Source organism: Cicer arietinum, chromosome 4, assembly GCF_000331145.2.
Source record: "Cicer arietinum cultivar CDC Frontier isolate Library 1 chromosome 4, Cicar.CDCFrontier_v2.0, whole genome shotgun sequence".
In the NCBI taxonomy this organism is placed as follows: Eukaryota; Viridiplantae; Streptophyta; class Magnoliopsida; order Fabales; family Fabaceae; genus Cicer; species Cicer arietinum.
Window position 1 is genome coordinate 40,379,206 of NC_021163.2, and position 23,341 is coordinate 40,402,546.

At 37.4% G+C, this 23,341-nt stretch overlaps 1 protein-coding gene across 1 annotated transcript; it reads right to left on the bottom strand.

Annotated features, from left to right (window-relative positions):
• Positions 1 to 1,670: 1,670 nt before the first annotated feature.
• LOC101493400 (thioredoxin-like 3-2, chloroplastic) lies at positions 1,671 to 23,125 on the bottom strand. The gene is made up of 6 exons (XM_027330629.2): positions 22,747 to 23,125; positions 16,971 to 17,045; positions 13,366 to 13,432; positions 2,416 to 2,479; positions 2,217 to 2,234; positions 1,671 to 2,140 (listed from the first exon to the last, which is right to left on the bottom strand). The coding sequence occupies exons 1-6, from the start codon at positions 23,040 to 23,042 to the stop codon at positions 2,112 to 2,114; spliced, it is 549 nt and encodes a 182-aa protein (XP_027186430.1). The 5' UTR covers positions 23,043 to 23,125; the 3' UTR covers positions 1,671 to 2,111.
• Positions 23,126 to 23,341: the final 216 nt, after the last annotated feature.

Below are 23,341 nucleotides of genomic sequence, written 5' to 3' on the forward strand. Positions count from 1 at the left end.
AAAACTGATTAAAAAAACTGTCTCAATATCAGTCACGAAATTAGTCCCAAATTTTATGTATAGTCAGTCAGCCCCAAACCCGCTTAAATGAGTCCCAAAATGAGTCAAAAAACAGTTCCAGAATTGTTCTAAAATCAATTACAAAATCAATCCCAAAACTGATCTAAAATCAGTCTCAAACCTGCTAAAATCAGTCCCAGAATTGATCTAAAAATAGTCCCAAAATTGTGCTAAACTCGGTCTCAAAATTTGTTAAAATCAGTACTTAATCAACCCAAAAACTGATCTAATTACATCAAGGCTGCCAATAATTTGCAGCAGGAAAAAGAATGGTCAATTTTGGACCAATTTGTTTTAACCGTAGATATATAATTAAATAATTTCAACAATGTAGATTCATTTATATACTTCACAATGTTATAATACATCATCTACACTCAATCTATACTTTCCCCTTTAAGCAACCACATCAGTTCTAGATTGTTTACCTTTCATGGATCTAAACAAAGAGAAATACAACACATAACATTTCAATTTACTCCTCCGGCACACCACTGTTGTCCAAATCAAACAGATCACGTCATGGACTTCGGCTACCACACCACTGTTACCTCGTCGACATGTATTAGCGCTCAAATTGTTCCCTGCTGCAGCATCTCATCTCAATTTATGTTTGCTTTGATTGAGTCATGACACATACAAATAGACCTCTTTTTAACAAGCAATTTCTTTTTTTTTCACAAAAAAAAGTTTATACCCAGAAAAATTTAACTGTTTTTTATTAAACAATTATTACCATATAATTCCTTCTCCGTCATTTTTCAATTAGCAATCAACATCTCCAATTGGCAATTAGTCAAGGTCAAATCAGCATATACATTACAATGGTTTAGTTAATTGGTTTTCTTTGAAGCGATTAGGAGCAACATCATTAACATAGTAACATGGTCAGTTCTTCTAGTTGCTTCTTCAAAAGCTTGATTTATTTTCCTATATCTTATTTGATGAGGTAATGATAATGAGAGTCAATGATGATGGTCTGATCACTTGGCTTGAACAAGTTATCTTGAATGTTGTGATATAAAAATGAAAGAATCAACAAAGTGTAACAAGGTTGATGTGGATAACCGGTGGGGATGGGGAAGAGAAATAGAGAGGGAAAACCATGTCAAAGTTGAAGGGTTAGATTTTGTGTGGATAGCACATGATAAGATATGGTGGATGATTAAATCTAACCGTAGAAAAAATTAGTCTATCATGTAGCAATGCATTCTATTGTTGTAGGGGTCCTCTCCGATGAATAAAAAATCTAAATTTTTGTGAGAGATTCTTATGATATTCTAAATATGTACGCAAAAAATTATTTAAAAATTCAAACAATATACATGAGTTAAATTAAAAGCAATGATCAAAATTATTGATGGAAAATATTTATGAAACTATTGTTTGAATTGAAATTTTAGAAAGACTAAAAACAAAATATAATATATTCATAAAGTATAAAAACATATTTAACCCTTGAAAAATTATAAATGAATAATATATATGATGCAACCCACTTAAGCACCCACACGAAGGAAGTTTCATTCTGGATGGACTTAGACATGTTACGTCAAGTGCATAACCTTGTCTGCTCTTACTTCGGAATTCAAACCTCAAATTTGTCATCATCTAACAAGTAGTTACTTCCTTTCATACTTAATAATAAAAATGAAATTCATAGTGAAATTACTTTTAAATACATTTGATGCAAAACAGAAACAGACCTGCAAAACTGAGTTTGAAACGATAAATGGGAGAAATTGAAATGGAAGGAATCACTCGAATCACTAATTTGTGTGAAAAGGAAACCTTTTGTTGAAGGAAAAACTATTTCAGGAGTTTTTTTTTCTCGTTTCTCTTTTTCATGTTCCAATTCCTTTCCAATTATATACATTTGAACTGGGTTTTTTATCGCTTCATTTTTTGGAAAAAAAGTTACCTAAAATCATTTAACGGTATATTAAAATCGCATAAAATGCCTGTTGCACTAAAAACTCACAGTGCACTCATTCTCAATCATCTCCTGAACCTCATTTATTACCAAATATGCTTTATTCCCACCAATGACTTCAGCTTGTTTCTTGCTGTCTTTCCATAGCTGCAAAGGAAACATTTTAATCACCAGCCAAAGAAGAATACAACAAACTTATCAAATAAAATACAATGGTGCTTACTTGTATGGTTGGCATTTTCTGCAATGATTCAGAGGCCACAACATGCAAATACATGGGGGAAAAAACATGATAAGATAAAAATGTCTTAATAGTTCATTTAGTTGAAGCAAATACGGTAATCAACTGGAACATAGGAAAGTTGAGAAAAATGGTTTCATATAACATGTAGACACATCAAGCATTGGTTCAAGCTAATTACCAGACGAGCTTAATAAAACCAGGCAATCATTCCAAAGTTTGTAATACCCTCCGGCAAAACAATCCTGTAACACAACAAAGACGATAACAACACAAAAGTCTATTCCCACTAAATAGAATGAGACCGATTTGGATTGTTAGGGAGAACCATTAACGATCCTAGTTCACTAAATAAGCTCTAATGATTGAATAGAACTCAGTGATGATGAACAATTGTTAAACTGAGACTGAATAAAAGATAGAGTATTGATTGAATTCTGATTGTACTTTTCATTTAGCTCAAAAGGCTATATGAACAGAATTTAGTTACAACCATCTCCACCAAAAGTGGGGAATATGCCAACAGATTTGGACAGCTCAGCTTCTAGAAACAGGCTGCTTGAATTTAAAATTGAAATTTCTGACTAGATTAACTTCTTTGATAACTAAGGCATAAGTACCATTACGTAGAATGGACTATTTGGATCAAAAGATACCATCAAGGAATAAAAAAACGGAAATGTAGTTATTCTCTGTTCTAACAGAGTGAAGAAAAATAATGCAAAACGGCCGCGAAGAAATGCTGTTCATCAACAAAAGCTGAGAATCCCTTTTTTTTTTCTAGATGAATACAAATCACTTTTTTAAAATAGATCTAAACACTACTTTACCTTTCTGATTTTGACCTTCTCTTGTGATGAGGACATAGAATGCATAACCAAGGAAGGAAGCCTAGAGGATATTCAAGGTCTTCGAACTCCAATGACAAGAGCAAGGTCAAAGAAGGCGAAGGAGGTTCTAAATAACTTTAGTTGGGTCAAATTTAGAGAACTTGTAAGGAGTTGCCACTATAAAAGGCAAACCCTTATTTTTTTTTAAGGCAAATTTGGAATACTATTTTTGTGTTGCGTTCTTTTTGGCTTATCAATCCCTAGATTGTGGCGCCATTCTTGCGTTTTCGGTGATTCAACAGCCTAACTTGCGTTTCAGAACGTCGTCTTTCACCTCGTTTTGTAATCGTCCGATTCGGAGTTTCGTAGTTCTGTTTATCGTGTTCTCCAGCAATACGCGATTTTGACTCAAAGCTGTAAGTTTTCAACCTAGAAAAATCCAGGGTCATATCATCTTGCCCTCTTGATCCATTATGGGGTAGGTGGTGAGGTTGGTACTTGGTTGTGTCAGTGTGAATTGTGGCCGTGAATGGGTAACAAATGGGCAGGTTGAATTGGTTATGCAGCTATTTTTCCTTTTTTTCTTGTTTGAGTTGAGAGTTTAAGACTTAGAGAGTGTGAGGGAAAGGCCAGAGAGAGAACCCTGCTGTGAGATTTTTGTAGTTTTTTAGCTGTAATTTTATATATTTTTACTTTAGAAATCTTATCTTATAATAATGAAAAAATTTTAATGTAAGTTATTATATATTATTGTTGAATAAGAGAATGAGAGAGACATATGGTGAAACCGTGTGTCTGAACTACACAACGGAGTCTGTTTTATATAGGCTCAAGGCAATAAATACAAAAATAAATATGGAAGATATTATCCCTATTTACATGATATGTAATAAATATAAATATATTTTCAACACTCCCCCTCAAGCTGGAGCATATAAATCATATGCACCAAGCTTGTTACATATATAACTGATTCGAGGACCTCTCAGAGGCTTAGTGAATACATCTGCCAATTGATCATTGGAATTAACAAAACTAGTGGTGATGTCGCCTGATTCGATCTTCTCCCTTACAAAGTAACAATCTATCTCAATATGTTTGGTCCTCTCATGAAAAACTGGATTACAGGCAATGTGCAATGCTGCTTGATTATCACATATTAATGTCATTTGTGTTGCTTCTTCAAATTGAAGCTCTTTGAGTAACTGTTTCAACCAAATGAGCTCACAGATCACTAATGCCATAGCCCTGTATTCAGCTTCAGCGCTAGATCTTGCAACTACACTTTGTTTCTTACTCTTCCAAGATATTAAGTTTCCTCCAACAAGTACACAATACCCAGAAGTGGATCGCCTATCAATGGGTGAGCCTGCCCAATCGGCATCTGAATAACCAACTATCTGAGTATGTCCTCTGTTTTCATAAATTAGACCTTTTCCTGGAGCACCTTTAATGTATTTCAAGATTCGTATCACAGCATCCCAGTGTTCTTGACAAGGAGAATTTAAGAATTGACTTACCACACTGACTGCAAAAGAAATGTCTGGACGGGTGACTGTGAGGTAGTTTAATTTACCAACCAATCTTCTGTATCTCCCTGAATCTAAAAATGGCTCCCCATGATTAGGTAGAAGTTTGACGTTTGGATCCATAGGAGTGTCAACCGGTTTGGCATTCAACAAACTTGTCTCTTCAAGAATATCCATAGCATATTTTCTTTGTGAAATTACTAAGCCGTCCTTAGATTGGGCTACCTCAATACCCAAGAAGTAGCGGAGCTTGCCAAGATCTTTAGTTTGAAACTGATGAGATAAATGTTGTTTCAATTGGAGTATGCCCTGTTGATCACTACCAGTTATGACAATATCATCTACATAGACAATCAAGTAAATGCACCCTTGGGTTGAGTGACGATAAAAAAGAGAATGATCAGCTTCACTTCGAATCATGCCAAATTGTTGCACTACTGTGCTAAATCTACCAAACCAAGCTCGAGGAGACTGTTTAAGACCATAGAGAGACCTCTGAAGTCGACAAACCATGGTAGAGGACTCCCCCTGAGCAACAAACCCAGGTGGTTGCTCCATATACACTTCTTCTTCAAGGTCACCATGCAAAAAAGCATTTTTAATGTCAAGTTGATGTAGAGACCAATGTCTGATGGCTGCAATAGAGAGGAGTAGTCTAACAGAGGCCATCTTAGCCACAGGGGAGAAAGTATCACTGTAATCGAGGCCAAAAACTTGAGTGTACCCTTTTGCTACCAAACGAGCTTTAAAACGATCAATCTTACCATCAGGACCAACTTTCACCGTATAAAGCCAACGACATCCTACTAAAGACTTTCCAGACGGTAAAGGAACCAATTCCCATGTACCACTACTCTGAAGTGCACACATCTCGTCAATCATTGCTTGTCTCCACTCTGGGTGAGATAAAGCTTCACCTGGAGATTTAGGAATAGAAACAGAAGACAGGGAAGACAAACAAGTATAATGCAAAGGAGAAAGACGATGGTAACTCAAGCCAATGTAATGAAGGGATGGGTTACGAGTAGGACGTATACCTTTACGAATAGCAATAGGAATATCAAGGGTCGGATCCGATAAAGAAGGAGGTGGCGGTGAAGGAGCGTCTGGAGTGACCTCGGTATCAAGAACAGGTGTAGGGACATGTACAACCGATGGTGGTTGACGACGACGATATGTCTGAAGAGGTTGTACAGTTGGAGGATCAACAAGAGGAGTCTCAAGTGGGACAGTGGGAGGGGCCACAGGAGGTGTCTCAGGTGGGGCATACGTAATAGGCTCTAATGGTAAAAGAGAAGGTGAAATAGACTTTGGTAGGTCCAGAGGAATAGTTGCAGACAAAGGATCAGGAAGCAACTCATAGTATGTAACAGACTCAAAAAATGTGACATCAGCCGATATGAGATATCGTCGAAGAGTAGGAGAATAACAGCGATAACCTTTTTGGGACCGATGATAACCAAGAAAGACACATTTTAATGATTGAGGTGAAAGTTTGTCAAGACCAGGAGTGAGATTGTGGACAAAACATGTAGATCCAAAGACCCGAGGAGGAAGTGAGTGAAGAGGGGTACCAGGAAAGAGGATCGAGTGAGGGACTTTGTTATCAAGAGCAGACGAAGGCATGCGATTTATAAGATAGCACGCCATTAGAACAGCATCGCCCCAAAAGCGAGTTGGTACATTACCATGAAGAAGGAGAGTACGAGTGGTTTCAATAAGGTGCCGATTTTTGCGTTCGGCTACCCCATTTTGTTGAGGTGTATGAGCACAAGATGTTTGATGAAAAATGCCGTTAGAGGTCATAAAATTTTGAAATTGATGGGACAAATATTCACGGGCATTATCACTGCGCAAAGTGCGAATGGATACACCAAATTGAGTTTTAATTTCCTTATAAAATTGTTCAAAAATAGAAAATAATTCAGACCTATTTTTCATTAAAAATAACCACGTACAACGGGAAAAATCATCGATAAAGGTAACAAAATATCTAGACTCAAGTGTGGAAATAGTACGAGAGGGACCCCAAACATCTGAGTGAACTAAAGCAAATGGGGAGGAAGCTCGTTTATTAGCTCGATCAGTGAAATGACTACGAGTGTGTTTCCCTAATTGACACGACTCACAATTTAAGCTAGATATTTTGGTTAGATTAGGTACTAATTGTTGAAGTTTGGGAAGACTCGGATGACCTAACTGAGCATGTATAGTAAGAGGAGAATATGTGGTAGGGCACGCTGTTGATGGGTTTGAGAGATAATAAAGACCATTAGACTCACATCCGACACCAATTTGTCGTCCTGATATTCGGTCTTGCAAAGTAACATTGCAATTAGTAAATGTGACAACACAATCATGAGAACGAGTCAATCGACTGATAGAAATTAAATTAAATGGGCATCCAGGCACATAAAGGACAGATTTAACTAACAGAGTAGGGAGGATTTGGACAGTGCCAATCCCTTGAGACTGTGTTTGGGAACCATTGGCTGAGACTATCCTAGGTAAATAACCAGATGTTGAGAGGGGAGAAAAGAGTCTTATTACCAGTAATGTGATCAGATGCACCAGAATCGAGAATCCATGGGCTATGAGAAAGTGAGATGCAAACAAGTGACTTACCACTTTGTGCAGTTGAAACAACGGAACTCTTCTTTTTTTTTTTTTTTTTCGATGAACAGTACCGCGCGATGAACAGTGGACTGATTTGCTGGAAAAAAAAATGAACGAAAAGCGACAAAGAAAGGGTAAACCGGAATTGAGACACGGTTTACCGAAAAAAAAATCTCACCGAAGGACAGTGGGTCCCGGGGTAATCACAGTATAGGGTTGTCTCTCTTAATAGGCTCTAGATACCAAGAGAATGAGAGAGACATATGGTGAAACCGTGTGTCTGAACTACACAACGGAGTCTGTTTTATATAGGCTCAAGGCAATAAATACAAAAATAAATATGGAAGATATTATCCCTATTTACATGATATGTAATAAATATAAATATATTTTCAACAATTATATTATAGTACAAATAATTTTAATAAGATTTTGTAATGTTGTGATTAATTTACATTGCAATGACGGTAATTTGTAACGCAGCATCCATAACAACCAAAATTCTGAAATCCTTAATGCAACTACGACTGACTGCTATTTAAAACTTTGTTAAACACTAGATTTTTAAGGAAAGGTCTTTCAGAGCATCATGTTTTCATGAATTTTCCTATAGTTTTCCCTAATATTCATCTACCTATCTTCATTCCCTAATCTTTATCTACCTATTTTCATTGACTTGTGCTCCACTTGATCAACACATCGTAGCGAAGCCTCTAATGGTCTTCTCCAAATCAGACACAATTTAAAAGATACTAGATCAATTTTCGGCAGGCACAAACAACATGGGATGTGAAAACATAAAAATTTATAGACGTCATATATAATACCAGATCTTTCCTTTATTATCTATACAGTTACAAACTTCTGTTTAAACTTCTTCTGCAATTCCAATTTCTACTATGTTTGGAAGTACCCGGGACAGAAATATAAAGGAATATGAGGCAAGCATTCAGAGTAGTTACCAAATTGATTGGGCGGTTAAGACTTAAATTAGTTACAAGGGCTTTAAGCAATAGAAGTTTTCAGAGCAAAGCTCCTCAGCAGAGAATATGATTAGTCTCTAACTGCCTGACCCTACAAGGTACTGACATTACTATCATTGACCCCTACACTTCTCCCCCACACGCGACTTTGGGGGAATATCCTAACAACCTAGGAGAGCTGTCACATCACACATTCTCCCTACTCTCTCTTCTTCCTTCTCTCATACACCATCCAAACTTTGGGCCTGTCATCATTCCATCCCAATAAGACCTAAGACCTCCTCCTCATTAGGATTTGGTCCAATTACAGTCCTATCATCACCCTGTCCATCAAAAATAGCCTTGTCCTCAAGGCTAAGGTCTGGAAACTGACTTTTGAGCAGCAATTCATTCTCCCAAGTTGCGTCACTACCATCAAGACCCTTCCATTTAACTAACCACTCTCTCTTGTGTTGCTAGCCTTCTTCAAAGCTATGCTATCTCTCCAAGACAAAACCTTCTCAGGTTGCACCACCTTTATCGATCTCAACTAATGGGAAGCTTTTCATTTTGAGAGTAGTCTCCTGTCGGCTTTTTTAATTGAGAGATGTGAAAGATAGGATGAATTTTTTATCCCTCGTGCAATTGCAACTTGTTAGCTACCTCTCCTATTTTCTGCACAATCTTGTATGGTCCAAAAAACCGTGGGATAGTATTTGAGTTGACTAAGAGCTTCATCTCTGTCCCACAACTCTTGTGCTACTGCCTCAACTCTAGTATCTCCCTCTGAAAAATGAACCAACACCGGTGATTTCCTCCCATGTAAGACCTCAAAAGGAGTGAAACCCGTAGAAATATGAAATAGAGTGTTATACCACAATTCAGCCATGGGATCCAATGTGACCAAGATCTGAAGTGTTATACTCTGTTTGTCCATTCGTTTGGGGGTGATAGGCAGAAGACATCTTCAAAACAATTTCCAACAATTTAAAAAGCTCTTTCCAAAAAATACTCACAAATAAGGGGTCACGGTCACTCAAAATAGAGTCAGGGACACCATGCAACCTTACGACTTCTCTCACAAATACAGCAGCAATAGTACGAGTATAGCTGTCAATTTCACAAGCCAATTAATTATTGGCCCCAGCCCACATGTTGGAGTGGGCAAAAAATTTCTTAGGCCCCAAAACCAAAAAACCCCTAAAATTGTGGGCTTAGTGTGGCCTATGAGCCTACTTTTTCAAAAAAATAAATCGATATTTCTTTGAAAAATAATTTCGAAATGTTTTTTTATTTTTCCCGAAAAAATAATTTTCCGATAAAAAAGTATTTACAAATTTTTTTATTTTTTTCTCGAAATTTTTATGATTTGAGAAAGAAAAAAAATTGATTGTTTCAAGAAAAGTAATTTTTTGATTTTGCTCACAAATTTTGGAGAAAAAAATGTTTTAGATTTTGAGAAATTTTTTCGAGAAAAATCAATTAACAAAACATTGGGCCTATGAGTCCCCTCACTTAAGGCTACAAAAAATAATGAAATAATGGGTCGGGGCTTTAAAAATTTATTTCAATAGGGGGCCTAATATTAGGGGCTTAGTAGGAGATGTTTGAGTGGGAGATTTGGACTTTGCGGCTTTATTGACAGCTTTAAGTACGAGCAGTGAAAGGATGCTTCGATGGAATAAAACGGCTATATTTGGAAAGACGATCGACCACTATTAAGAATGCTTCAAATCAATTACTCTTAGGCAAGCCCACAATAAAGTCCATTGAGATTTCACTCCATACCATTTCCGAAATATGGAGGGGTTGTAGTAAACCATTAGGGGTAGTTGCAGCATACTTTTGCCTCTGACATGTATCACAATCCCTTACAAACTCTTGCACCTTTTTCATCATTCCATGCCAATAAAGTGTCCCCGTCATTCTTCTATATGTACGAAGATAACCGGAGTGTCCTCCACTTGGAGGTGAATGAAAATCCTTCAACAATGTGTCAATGATAGGAGAGGCTGTAGGTATCACCAACCTGCCTTTGTAAAATAAGACCCTACCTTTCAATTCATATCCTGGTTTGGATGCAGGATCACTGTGTAATGCTTCAATAATCTCTTTCAATGCTGGATCTTGCATAACTTCAGCCTGTAATTCGTTTCCTTGCTCCCAAATCGGATAAGAGACCAAGGTTTTTACTTCCAACTCGTCATGTTGACGAGACAAAGCACCTGCCACCTAATTCTCCACACCCACCTTATACACCAATTCAAAATCAAACCCTGATAATTTTCCAATCTATTATTGTTGATTTGCCGTCATAATCCGTTAATTGATCAGATGTTTCAATTAATGACACTAGTAACCTTGTTAGGATCCCCTGCCACTCCTTGAGCTTAAATAAGATGGCCAAGATATTCCACTTTTCTTTGTCCAAAAGCACACTTTTGTTGATTGACCACAAAACAATGTTGTTGAAGCACTTGCAAAACCACTTCTAAGTGTTGCAAGTGAGCCTTCCAATCCACACTATACACCAATATGTCATCAAAAAATACCAAGACGAACTTGCGAAGGAAAGGCTTGAAAATTGCATTCATTGCCGATTGGAAAGTTGCTGGTGCATTTGTGAGAACAAAAGGCATTACCAAGTATTCGTAATATCCTTCGTGCGTGCGAAATTCCGTTTTGTGAATGTCTTCTTCCGCCATTCTAATCTAATGGTGTCCCGATTTGAGATCCAATTTAGAAAAGTAGTTCACACCATGTAATTCATCTATCAATTCATCCATAACTGAAATGGGAAATTTATCCTGAAATGTCACCTTGTTCAGGGCTCTATAATCCACACATTTGCGCCAAGAGTTGTCTTTTTTCTTGACTAATATCACATGACTAGAGAAAGCACTTGTACTGTTTCTAATCACCCCTTGCTGCAATAATTCTTTGATTTCTCTCTCAATCTCATCTTTTTGGTAATGAGGATATCTATAGAGCCTTACATTGATTGGACCTGCCCAATGTTGTAACACAGTGGCATGAGATTTGTTTCTAACTGGAAGAAGACCCTGAATTTCCTTGGAAACATCAGCATGTTTTCTTCCCTAAGTTAACAACTCATTTCCTACCTCCATTGTGGTAGACCAACAGCCACCTACTACATTCCTTCCTGGAATTACAATGCTTTGGAAAGTAGCATTTAATTCCATCTTAGACTCTCCCTTCAACCTGACCAACTCTCCCATATGTCTAAACACCATAGACATTTCTTTCCAATCCATAGTCACCTTCCCCAAGGTTGCTAACCCCACAACACTCGAAATGATGTCCACACCACCCAAATCCAGCACATAGGCCTCTCTATATTTGTACTGACCGAGTCCAATCGTAAATTCAACTCAATACATTTTCCCTTTGTCGTAATACGGTGGTCGTCTCCCAAACGAACTCCCATAGTCTTGGTCAGCACAATGGTTAATCCCAAGGCCTCCACCACCGTCAGTGAGATGAAAGTGTGAGTTGCACCATTATCAATCAAAACCATCTCTGAAGCACCTCTAATGAAACCTTCCTCTTTCATTGTTCTAGCATTCTTTTTACTTTCTGACCTTCCTATGCAAAATACCCCCATAGCCTTGCATGCAAGATCATCCTCGTCCTTCTCCTCATTACTCTATCCTTTAACCACTACTATTTCTCTGGCCTCGTTCACCGATTCATCATCTCCCAACACTATCACACGAAGTTGTTTTGTTGTGCATTGATGGAGTGGATGCCACTTTTCATTACAACAAAAATATAGTCCCTTCGTTCGTCGTTCATGCAACTCTGCAAATGGAATGTGTTTCACACCACAATCCCTCTCGTTCTAACTCCGGCGCACGTCACCGCTAGTGTTACCACGCAAACTTGCTATCGAAGAGCTAGGTTTCACAAATCCAAAGCTCTGCGAATGACCTAGTTGAAAACGGGTCTTACCCGAAGACCAGAAAGACCCAAATTGGGTCTGAGTTGGTGACCCGTTAGGGTCTGAATTTCTTTGAGCCCAATGTGCCCTGTTAGAACGAGCCCAAGGTGGAGATTGACCCGGTCTCCCACGCGACCCACTTTGCTGACCCGTTGGGTTTAAAACTGCAAACTCAGCCTCAATGTCACGTGCAAGTTGCATAGTGGTGTAACGATTGCTGGGTTTTAAGGTACGGACGCTAGATCGGATGTCATGGCGTAAACCACCCACAAAATACCCCATAAATTGTTGTTCAGGGAGGCGCCCACACTGAGGAAAAAAGCTCAAAATCAGCAATGTAATCTTCTGCTGAGCCCATTTGTTTGAGTTCTTTAAGCTCATCAAACGCATTATCTAAACAGCCTCCTCCAACACGAGCCATCATAGCTTCAGGGAGGTTTTCCCAGGTTAGAGTTTCCGTCAAATCATGCCATAGATTAAACCAATGGATTGTTGGTCCTTACATGCTTAACTTTGTTAGTTGAATCTTAACTTCTTCATAAATTCTTTGAACGTCAAAATACATTTCTGCTCTAGTAATCCATGCAACATAGTCTCTCACTGCCTGACCCTACAAGGTACTGACATTACAATCATTGATCCCTACAATTTTCCCCCACACACTACTTTATTGGGGGAATATCCTAACAACCTAGGACAGCTGTCACATCACACATTCTCCCTACTCTTTCTTCTTCCTTCTCTCATACACCATCCAAACTTTGCGCTTTCATCATTCCAGCCCAATAAGACCTCCTCGTCATTAGGATTCGGTCCAATTACAGTCCTATCAGTATCATTCCATTCTCCAATCAATAAAAATAGACTTTTTTTTCTAAGTATAAGTCGTCATTTAGAATGGTAACTTCCTTAAGAAAACCTTTCAAATGGCGACTTCCTGAAATAATTTACAAAAAAAAAATAATTTTTTTTTCAAATAACAATATATACATATATATATATATATATATATATATAATTTAGAAAATAACTTTCTTTAAGAAAAAACCATGTGATCCACATAAACAAAGTACTTATTGCTGAAGAACCCACATGAGCACACCGTTTTGTAGAAGCGACGTTTATATGCCGCAGATGCAACACGAAGAAAATATCAGCACATTTTGCACGCATTAAATTGAGATAGCAAACAAAAAAAGAATGAAAAGAAATTGGAAGCTTAGTGGAACTTACAGTCACACCAGCACGAGCAACTAGTTTGTGTGAAACTGCATTAACATCCACGCTGTAGAATTGCAATCTACACGAAATCCACAAACATATAATAGTTGAAAAATTCTGAATTCAAATGCCATGACAGCAACACAAAAAAGTACACGTGAGGTGCCTTCACTATACTCTAAAATATAATTATCTTCTCTAATATAAGTTAGTTGGTGGTGTTGAAATATACATGTCTAGATTCATTGGTGTTATAATTCTAGATATTGGCCCCATTTGCTTATATAATGTATAGCCTAGTATGTATAACCTTGAAGCCATTCTTTTCTCACAATAAATACAGTCAGCATATTAGTCAACTATGATTATGTTGCAGTTAATAGCTGTTCGTTAGCTCTGTAATCAATATTTTCTTGGCTTCTTCACTTAATGCACACAATTTCTCCTACTATTTTATATTTCGATAATTAGAACCTTAACATCCAACATGCTCTGTTCCTATTGTCTTGGTCTGCTGAATATTGTTTCTCCCTGGTTTTCCTTCTTTTATGCATATCCCATAGTTGCTTGCTGCTTGTGAGTACTTCTGCTGCATTTCGGATAGTTTGTTGAAGCCCATCAAACTTGTTCAGGCAACCACTATTTGCACCACCTAATAAGTAACAATGTAGATCATTCATCATTGTTGAGCTGATTGTTAATGGTTTAAGTTTAATATGTGTTGTTGAGCTCTAGCAGGGGTCTGTTGTGGTCAATCGACTCAGTCCATGATTTGGAAAGTGGAGTTCTCGTGTCTTCAATGAAATTTCTTAAATGTTGCTTTGTTGTTCTTGTTTTTGGAGGTTGTAAAATATCATAAAACGTGATACTGGTTTGTACTTTTGACATTTTATTGTTGTCTGAGGTTGACATGACTTCAAAGGAGAATTTTGGTACGAGACTTCAAAGGAGTTGAAGCAAATGCAGTGTTCTACGATGATGTCAACCGCAACTTGAGATGATTGTGGTGTCATACTTATTCAAAGTGGTATGAGATCCAGAGCTAGAAAGACAAGGTTGGAGGTTGAGTGGATCATTCAAGAGAATAGTTGAAAACTGTGTCTTGTGCTTGAAATGTATGCCATGAGAAGCTGGAAGAAGATTTAGGGGTGCACTGGGGGAAAAAAGTTGCCTCCAAGAGCTATGTATCATTGGCATAGCTAAAAGCCTTGCTATTTAAAGCAGTGTTGTCAATCAACGACAATAGCGTAGCAGAATTTGAATAAATCATTATTTTTCTGTGATGTATTATTTAGTACAAAGTATTGTAAAATAACAGAATTTCATGGTTTGGTTAATAAAGAAAAATTGAACTGAACCGAACTGTTAATGATTCATCCCAAACCAAATCAAACTGGTAAAACCGAACCAAAACTACTTTTACAACAAACTGAACTATACTTTTTGAACCAAACTGTACAAAATTGCTGTTAGAATATTAGAAAATATTTTATAATATATATTATATTATAATAGAGTATCTTGAATTATTCCCTATGATCAATTTATAATCACAGAGATATCTTATAATATCTCTCATTATTATTATGATTTTTTCTTGATTTAGGATTGAGTCTATGTTTCTCTATAAATAGATATTAGTATTGAGTCTTTTGTAATCAAGTTAGCATAAAACTATTATCAATAATATTCAAACCCTTATTATTTTCTCTTCTCCTTTTCTCTAAAATCCCACAACTTCAACAATTGCCATTAGTAATTAATATTAAGATTATTAAAATAATAAAAATCGAACCGAACTGTGCTCCACGAAAAGAACCGACTGTGACAGATAATTCACAACTGAATCCAACTAAACTAGTACAGTTTGGTTCATGAAATGCCTACCACAGTTCAGTTTTTTGGATGCGGTTCAACTTTTGGTTTTTCTGGACAGCCCTAGTGGCACTTTAGGACAGTAGCATAGTGGCCAAAGTGCTGAGTTTCCTAAACTTCGTGGTTCAGAGGAGGTTAAGATCTCGACATTTTTTGTGTTGGAAAATTCCACATTCCATTCTACACATACTTGAAACAAGGGAAATCATCATAAACACAACAACACAATTTTACAAGATATATGTTGAAGTAATGATGGTGGGTGTGAGTTGGTACAGTTAGTTAGATGGTCAGAAGTAGTTAGATATTTAAAGTTTTTCTAGTTTTTAAGTTAGGTTATTGAACTTGTTAATGGCACCTATAAATACAATTTCATATGCAATAATTCATTTTGATCTGAATGTATCAATTTCACTCTTTTTATTCAACATATGAAGCTTGGGAGCATTGCAACAATCTTGTTCATTCATGGATTATGAATTGAGCAACTCCTTCTATTGCTCAAAGTATTGTGCATACAGATGTTGCTCCGAAGGCTTGGACAACTGTGAAAGAACGGTTCTTTTGCGCAGATCTTGTACGTGTTTCTGAGTTACAACGGAAATTGTATGGTTTTAAGGAAATAATCGTTCAGTTAGCGATTATTTCACGGAGATCAGTGGAATTTGGGAAGAATTGGAAATGATTAGTCATGTACTCGATGCTTTTGTGCAGTTGTGTGCATCTGTGACGATATGGTGAATTCTCAAAAGTTCAGGGAAGAAGACTACGTGTTTTGATTCCTAACTAGTCCGAATGAGGACTGTGCAATGGTGAGAGATATGTCCCTTGCAGCTCTGTGAATAGTAGATTAGATGCTAAGATTTTGGATGATGGTGTTACAGACCACAATTGTTCTTCTTTGGAATTGTTTAGTTCTTACGAAAGGATTGCATCTATTCTAGTAAAGTTGCCTAATGGATCCGGTGTTAATAATGATGAATGGATAAGGATAGTTCGTGCCACTAAATTGTATAGTTGCAGGAACTATCCTCTGCAACTGTTCTGACAATTTTAAATATCCAAAAATCAGAAACAACTCCCTAATATAAGTATTTATATCGCACAAGAACTTGCTTGACAATCAACCACCGTTACACACACTTTGTTATTTAAGGACTTCACTAGGTTCTTATATTTTGAAAATAAAAACATCCCATATATCCATTAATAATGATAACATTTAAAATTTGAACCTACCAATAAAGTAAGAATCTACCAAGACTTATCAAAATATGAATTTGAGTCAGATCGTACATTCTTTTGCATGTCTATTTATTTGTAACAAGTTTAATATGATTCAGCTTCAGAAGTAATGTTAGAATACTAGTCTAGATTCATCAGCATATTAGCACATGTGGGGATATCAATGCCTGATCTCATATCAGAGTATAAATAAATTGAATTGCAAGTACACATGACACAATTTCTCCCAAAGACTATATGAACAGACAGAGCCCCAAATAAGAGACTGAGGCCTTTCCCCTAGAATAGACTACATTAAAGCTAGAGAAAACTTTCAATCATAATGGATGTTAAGGGGTTATAAAGGAAAAGTTCCTCATATTAAGTGGCCAATAAAAGAAGTAGATTTTTCCATCGGTTCAAGGCCTAGAAAGCAAATATTATAATGTCTGTGACAGATATGCTTTGAAATTATTGTAGTTCTGTGTGATAGTCAAAAACACAACATGGAATCTCACCTTGGATAATAATCTACTGCCAACTTTTCCAATTTCGGTTTTAGGTATATACATTTTCTGCACCAACTTGCCATCCTGCAAACCAATAATATCATCTCAAATCTCATAAAAAGAGTAAATCATTAAACAGAAAAATGAAAGGAATATAAGTTTCTCATGTGTAATGTAACAGACAAAATAAGGCATCCTAAATGCTTAAGGAATATTATGAAACTCAATATACCATAACAAACAAACCAGTAGTATTCTGATAGGGCCTTGATCACATGGCATCACTAAATAATTTTTAGAAGATTAAAATGCTTCATAGCTTCAAATTGCAATTTTGGTGATAAAATTGTCTGTGTACAATAACTCCCCCACCCCAAAAGAATGTGGCCATCAACGACATATTCAATAGTTTGAACTGCACACATCAACTCATAAGCGTAAACCACTGTTTGACAACCTTGAAAACTTTGTAAATAAATTCAATTAAACTTGTAAAAAATAAAAACTGAGTTGTGCTCAATCAGGAAGAGGAGATCTTTCTGATAGGCACTACATTATGATAGGGAGTACTGAAAGGATATCTTGTATGATATGTATAGATCTTGTCATTTTCCCTTTTGCTCAAATCTCTCTCTCACTCATATAAACATTCAGAAAAAGGGAATATCAGTTAAAAAAAAAATCATTAAGCTCTGTTCCCCAAATTAGGAGAATTTTGTGTTATGAAGAAAAATAAACCCCTCAAAGTCTTCCTTTCCCAAAGCCCTCCATCCCTTCCATTTCCTCCTTCCTATTTCCAAAATCCTCTCCTCCCTTCTTAAGCTCGCAAACAGAACCTAATAGAAATCAATCTTGACCATATACCCTTAAATGAATGGTTAAGAATAGTTTTAAATAAAATAAATCTTGATCAGTCATGCATGGTTAAGTTTAGTTTCAATAAAATCAATCTTGACCATTCATGTATTGCCCTAAGTCTTAAGATTTTAAATCCTCGCTGTGTATTATGTAATAACTAACTATTGAATATTATTTTTAGTAATATGTTTGGATCAATGGAAAGGGTGGAATGGAATGAAATCATAGAATGTTTCATTATTTGAATTTTATAAGTTAGGATTGAATGAAACGATATATACGATATAATAGATTGCATCCTGATCCAGAGTGGACCTGAATTCTATGTTTTTCTGCTTATGCCATGTGGCCTACCAATGAGACCATTGAGTACCCTATACGCCTCTTCATTCTTGGGTCATGCCGTTCAACGGGGTTTGCGTCTGTTGGATGGGGCGTCCCTCCAAACCTCTCTTCTTTCTGCAAGAATTCACAAAGATTTCAAGTTCTTACTATTCAATGCTTCCTTCACTTTCATCTTCAAGGTTAGTCTCTTTCTTCCTATTTTACCTCTTATTTCTTCTCGTTTTCATCTATATTTCTGGAATTTGTAGTTGTTAAATATTATAATGTAAATATTATATTATAGTAGATGGGCTGTAAGTATTCTGGCCCGTTAATATTACTGTAAATTAGGGTTGTTTAATACCCTTTGTCTATATAAAGAAATTCCACTGTGTAGTTGAAACACACGGGTTATTCACAATATGTCTCCCAATACTCTTTATATTCAATATGGTATCTAGAGCCAACTGAGAGACAACCCTAATCGTCAACTACCCGATCGACTCACTGTCTCCAGTGAATATTTTTTCGGCAAACCGTGTTCTCAACTCTTGAAAAGGTGAGTGTGGCTGAAACATCCAAATGGAGTCAGATTGATGCTCAGTTGTGTAGTGTCATTAAGTCTACACTTCATCCAGATGTTAAACCGATTTTCCGTCCGCATCTCACGTGTGAATCGGTTTGGAGTCAAGCAAAGGCACTCTATACTAACGACACACAACGTGTCTATGGAGTTTGTCACCGCTTGTTGAATATCATTACTCCGAAGTCACTCGATGGCTCTATTTCTGCATATCTTAGCACCGTTCATAGTGCACTTCATGACTTTAATGAGCTTCTCCCTCCTGCTGCAAGTAATCCAGCTAAACAGAAGAAGGAGTTGGATCAACGCAGCACCTTCTTCATGCTTCTTGCACTCTATGGCCTACCCCAGGAGTACTCTGCAACTCGTGATCAAATTTTGGGGTCTGTTACTGTTCCGGATATGTCTACTACCTCAGCGATCCTCCTTCGAGTACCAGCAAAACATCCAGTTGAGCAGTCTATTACTTCAATTTCGGGTGACATTGTTGCCCTTGCATCTCAGGGACATAATCAGCATCGTTCTCGTGGAGGACCGTCCAACTCTAAGCCTCGTCCCAAGTGTGAGCATTGTCATCGGGTTGGACACACTATTGATCGCTGTTGGAAGTTGCATGGTAAGCCTTCGCCTTCGATAAATGCAACTCCGTTTGATTCTTCTGCAACTATTCAGACTAAACCATCTCCACAAGGCTCCCCAGCAAACTATGAAGATTTTCTCCGATGGTAACTCATCCGTTTACCTCTCTCACTCATCTTCTCTCGGCCCTTGGGTTCTTGATTCTGGTGCGTCTGATCATGTTACTGGTAATAAAGGTCTCTTTTCTTCACTCTCTACATCTGATTTTTTACCAACTATAACTTCTGCCAATAGTACTCAAACCCGGTCTCAAGGAGTTGGCACTGTCCATATCCTCCCTTCCATCTCAGTTGCATCTGTTCTCTATGTACCTGGATGCCCCTTTAATTTACTTTCAGTTAGTCGATTGACTCGGTCTCATAATTGTATTATTACTTTCACTAATGATAATGTTACCTTGCAGGACCGGAATTCGGGACGGACGAGTGGCGTCGGATGTGAGTCACAAGGCCTCTATTACCTTTCTACATCTTCCAAGACGTGCTCTGCCACAGAGTCCCCTCATACTCTCTATGCTCAGCTAGGACACACAAGTCTTACCAAACTACAAAAACTGGTGCCTAGTTTGTCTAAGTTGTCTAATTTACATTGTGAGTCGTGTCAGTTAGGGAAACACACCCGTAGTAATTTTCCCGATCGAGTCAATAAAAGAGTATCCTCTCCCTTTGCTTTGGTTCACTCTGATGTTTGGGGTCCCTCTCGTATTGTGTCGACTTTAGAGTCTAAGTATTTTGTTACTTTTATTGATGATTATTCTCGTTGTACGTGATTATTTTTAATGAAAAATATAACTGAATTGTTTTCCATCTTTGAGCAATTTTATCAAGAAATAAAAACCCAATTTGGAATTTCCATTCGTACCTTAAGAAGTGATAATGCTCAGGAATATTTGTCTCATCAATTTCAAAATTTTATGGCTTCCAACGGTATTTTACACCAAACATCATGTCCTCATACACCTCAGCAAAACAGGGTAGCCTTTGCTCGTTATATTATATTATAGTAGATGGGTTGTAAGTATTCTGGCTCGTTAGTATTACTGTAAATTAGGGTTGTTTAATACCCTTTGTCTATATAAAGAAATTCCGCCGTGTAGTTGAAACACACGGGTTATTCACAATATGTCTCTTAATACTCTTTATATTCAACAGTAGGGATAATTTTGGTGAGTAGTTAGATGTCTATGCTTCTTCCAATTTTTTTCTTTTGATGGTGGTGCGTGATGTTCATGTTGGGTTTTCCCCTTTGTCCTCTGCTACCGGCGGTATTTATCCTCGTGGAACTCATACAGCATTGGCGATCACCCATGAATGTTCAGCCAAACTCATCCATTCAATTGGATATCTTGACATTTCTAGGTAGAGGTCTGTTATTTGTTCTTCATTCCCCTTTCAATAAAGAGTGGAAGGGTGAAATTGGAAAAATCTAATTCACTTTTCTTCCTCTGATTTGAACAGGGTTATCTCACTATGAGGGCTCCAATTCCTCGGATGCTTTTAGGTAAGTAGGACATCAGCAAGATTGGATAGCTAGATGGTCGGAGAAGACTACAAGTGTCTATAGCGAATTCGCCAATTGTGTCATGACCATGTATGAGGTTGTCTTTAAACATATGGGACTTTGACTCTCTTTTAACAGGTTTGAAACGGACATCCCCGAGCATCTTGTCCTCGCCACTTCCAAACTCCATCCAAACTGTTCGTTTTATATTCGTGTTTTTCAAATTGTGTGCCACTATCTCAAACTAACTCCTTACATCCCGTTCTTTTTCAACATCTTTGGGCTTCTTTGGCATAACAAGAACTAGAAGAGCAAGCAGGGGCACTTTTCTTTTAAACAAAGCAAAAAATGTTTCTCTAAAGGATTTCAAAAGACGGTATTATTGTGTAGTGCCGAAGTCTCGTGAGGCCCACGGATCTTTATATGTAATTGCCAATGTCTGCAACGATGACGGGAGTCTGGTTGTAGACAAAGACAGAGAGCCTGTAATCATTTGCGAGAACCGCTTTCCCAAGGCCTAGACTAATCGTCATTTTCAAAAGAGAAGAAGAGAACTCACTTTTAAGGTGATTGAACTCGGTGAGACTGACCTCTATAATGCAAAGCATCTTCAAGCTTACTAGAGACCTTTGAGAAGTAACTTCAACATGCCAAAAACGGAGTCCCGTTGCGAAATAAGGAGAGTTAATGTACAAAACCCGTTGTATATATACTAACAGTTATTGGCTTGCTGAGATCAAGCTGAGGCTAATGCACTTCTAGATAGGTATTGTTTATTTTATCTTTGAATATTTACCTATGTATGTGTTCTGACTTCGTTTCCTCTTTGATTATTGTAGAAAAAATGGTGTATCTTTCTATTAGCAAGAAGTATAAGGTCAAGGATGCTGTATCATCCTCTTCAGTCGCTGCTAAAGAAGGTCAGACCGGACTCGACCGAACAACTTCAGGAGGTCCCGTTCTGAGTGGCATCCCTATCCTCAACCCACAAACAACTTCCTCTCCAGCGAGGGCAACCTCAGGCCCTGTTGAGGTCGTGGATCTGGAAAATTGTGCCAAGAAAAGGAAAAATAATATCAGGGAGGCTGCAGCTATCCGGAGTCAACCAATTCAAGATAAGGGGAGTTTAGTTAGTAAGGATTCTCAACTCTTCCCCAACCTCATTTCTACCGGCGTTCCAGCAGATCTGATCAGTTTACGTGCAATTATCTGAGAAACTGATGTTGGTCACCTAGTTGACCTCGGCTCCTTGGGTCGCTAGGCTGTTTTGCCTCAGAGTTTGCCACAATTATGCAAGGTCTATGTTGTTTGTGCCTCCATGCCCTTATTCAGCAGTAAGATGCTCTAATTTGAGAATCTTCCACGCCCTTATGATCTGGGTTAGGTTGATCCGAAGTCGGTCCATTATTGTGTCAGATTGGGCCATTGTAGTCTGAGTTTGGTCCAGAACATATCCCATCCTATGATATTCAACTCAACACTTTTCCTTCCCCTCCTATTTGGACATAAAGGAATGAAACAAATCTTTTCCCCCCTTTTCATCGTTAAAATATCCTAACAATAAACCATAAGTTTATTGCATTATTTAGATTCCATTTCACTCCTCTCCTTTGTGCTCCATTTTAATGATATTTCATTCGGCTTTTAATTAGATATATATATCCAAACATAACCAAAGCTGAAGGAATAGAAGTTTAAAACAGGACTGAAGTAGTTCAAAATTCCATTAAATAAAGCTAAATCTAAAAACTCAATAAGACAAGCTGGTATAACAAATCAAGAATAAAGAGAAACAAATTTCCATCAGTTTTAGTGTGTTTTAATTTAATTAGGAATTAGGAATGGAACAAATAACAACACGAAGAAGAAGAAGGAATGTACCAAACAACAAGGAGAGCGTGCTGTTGCCGTTGAGCCTCAGCAACGACGCGATCAAAGTGGTCCTCACTGCAGATTGGTTGAAGATGAAGAGACGAAACAGAATCATCGTGGTCGTGCCTCAACGGAATCGACGAGGGAGATGAACGCAAGATGGAAATGGACGACGGAGATGAAAGGGAAGGGAAGGTGGAGGAGCATGGAGAGAAAGTAGTAGACTCGTTTAGTCGAGTTGTAGTTGTCAAGAAGAATGTTGCTGATGGGTGAGGGTGAAGTTGGAACCCAATATGTTGCGCCATTGCTTTCTTGCTGGCTGAGGTAGAAACCAAATGTCCAATCACACATACTGATTTGTTTAAAGGGACGCGTCCAACCCTCCAGAGTCAACTCCACAAAGGGTCGTTTGCTAACCGTAGTATATACTTTTTTTTACAGTTTTTTTTTTTTTTTTCTTTTTGAAATGTACTTCTTATCCCTTTATTTTATTGGCTAAATTACATCTGTGGTCCTTTAACTTAATTTCAAGTAAGTTTTAGTCCTTTATCTTTTTTTTTTTCGACTTAGTCCTTTATTCCTAACAATATCAAATAAAGTATGA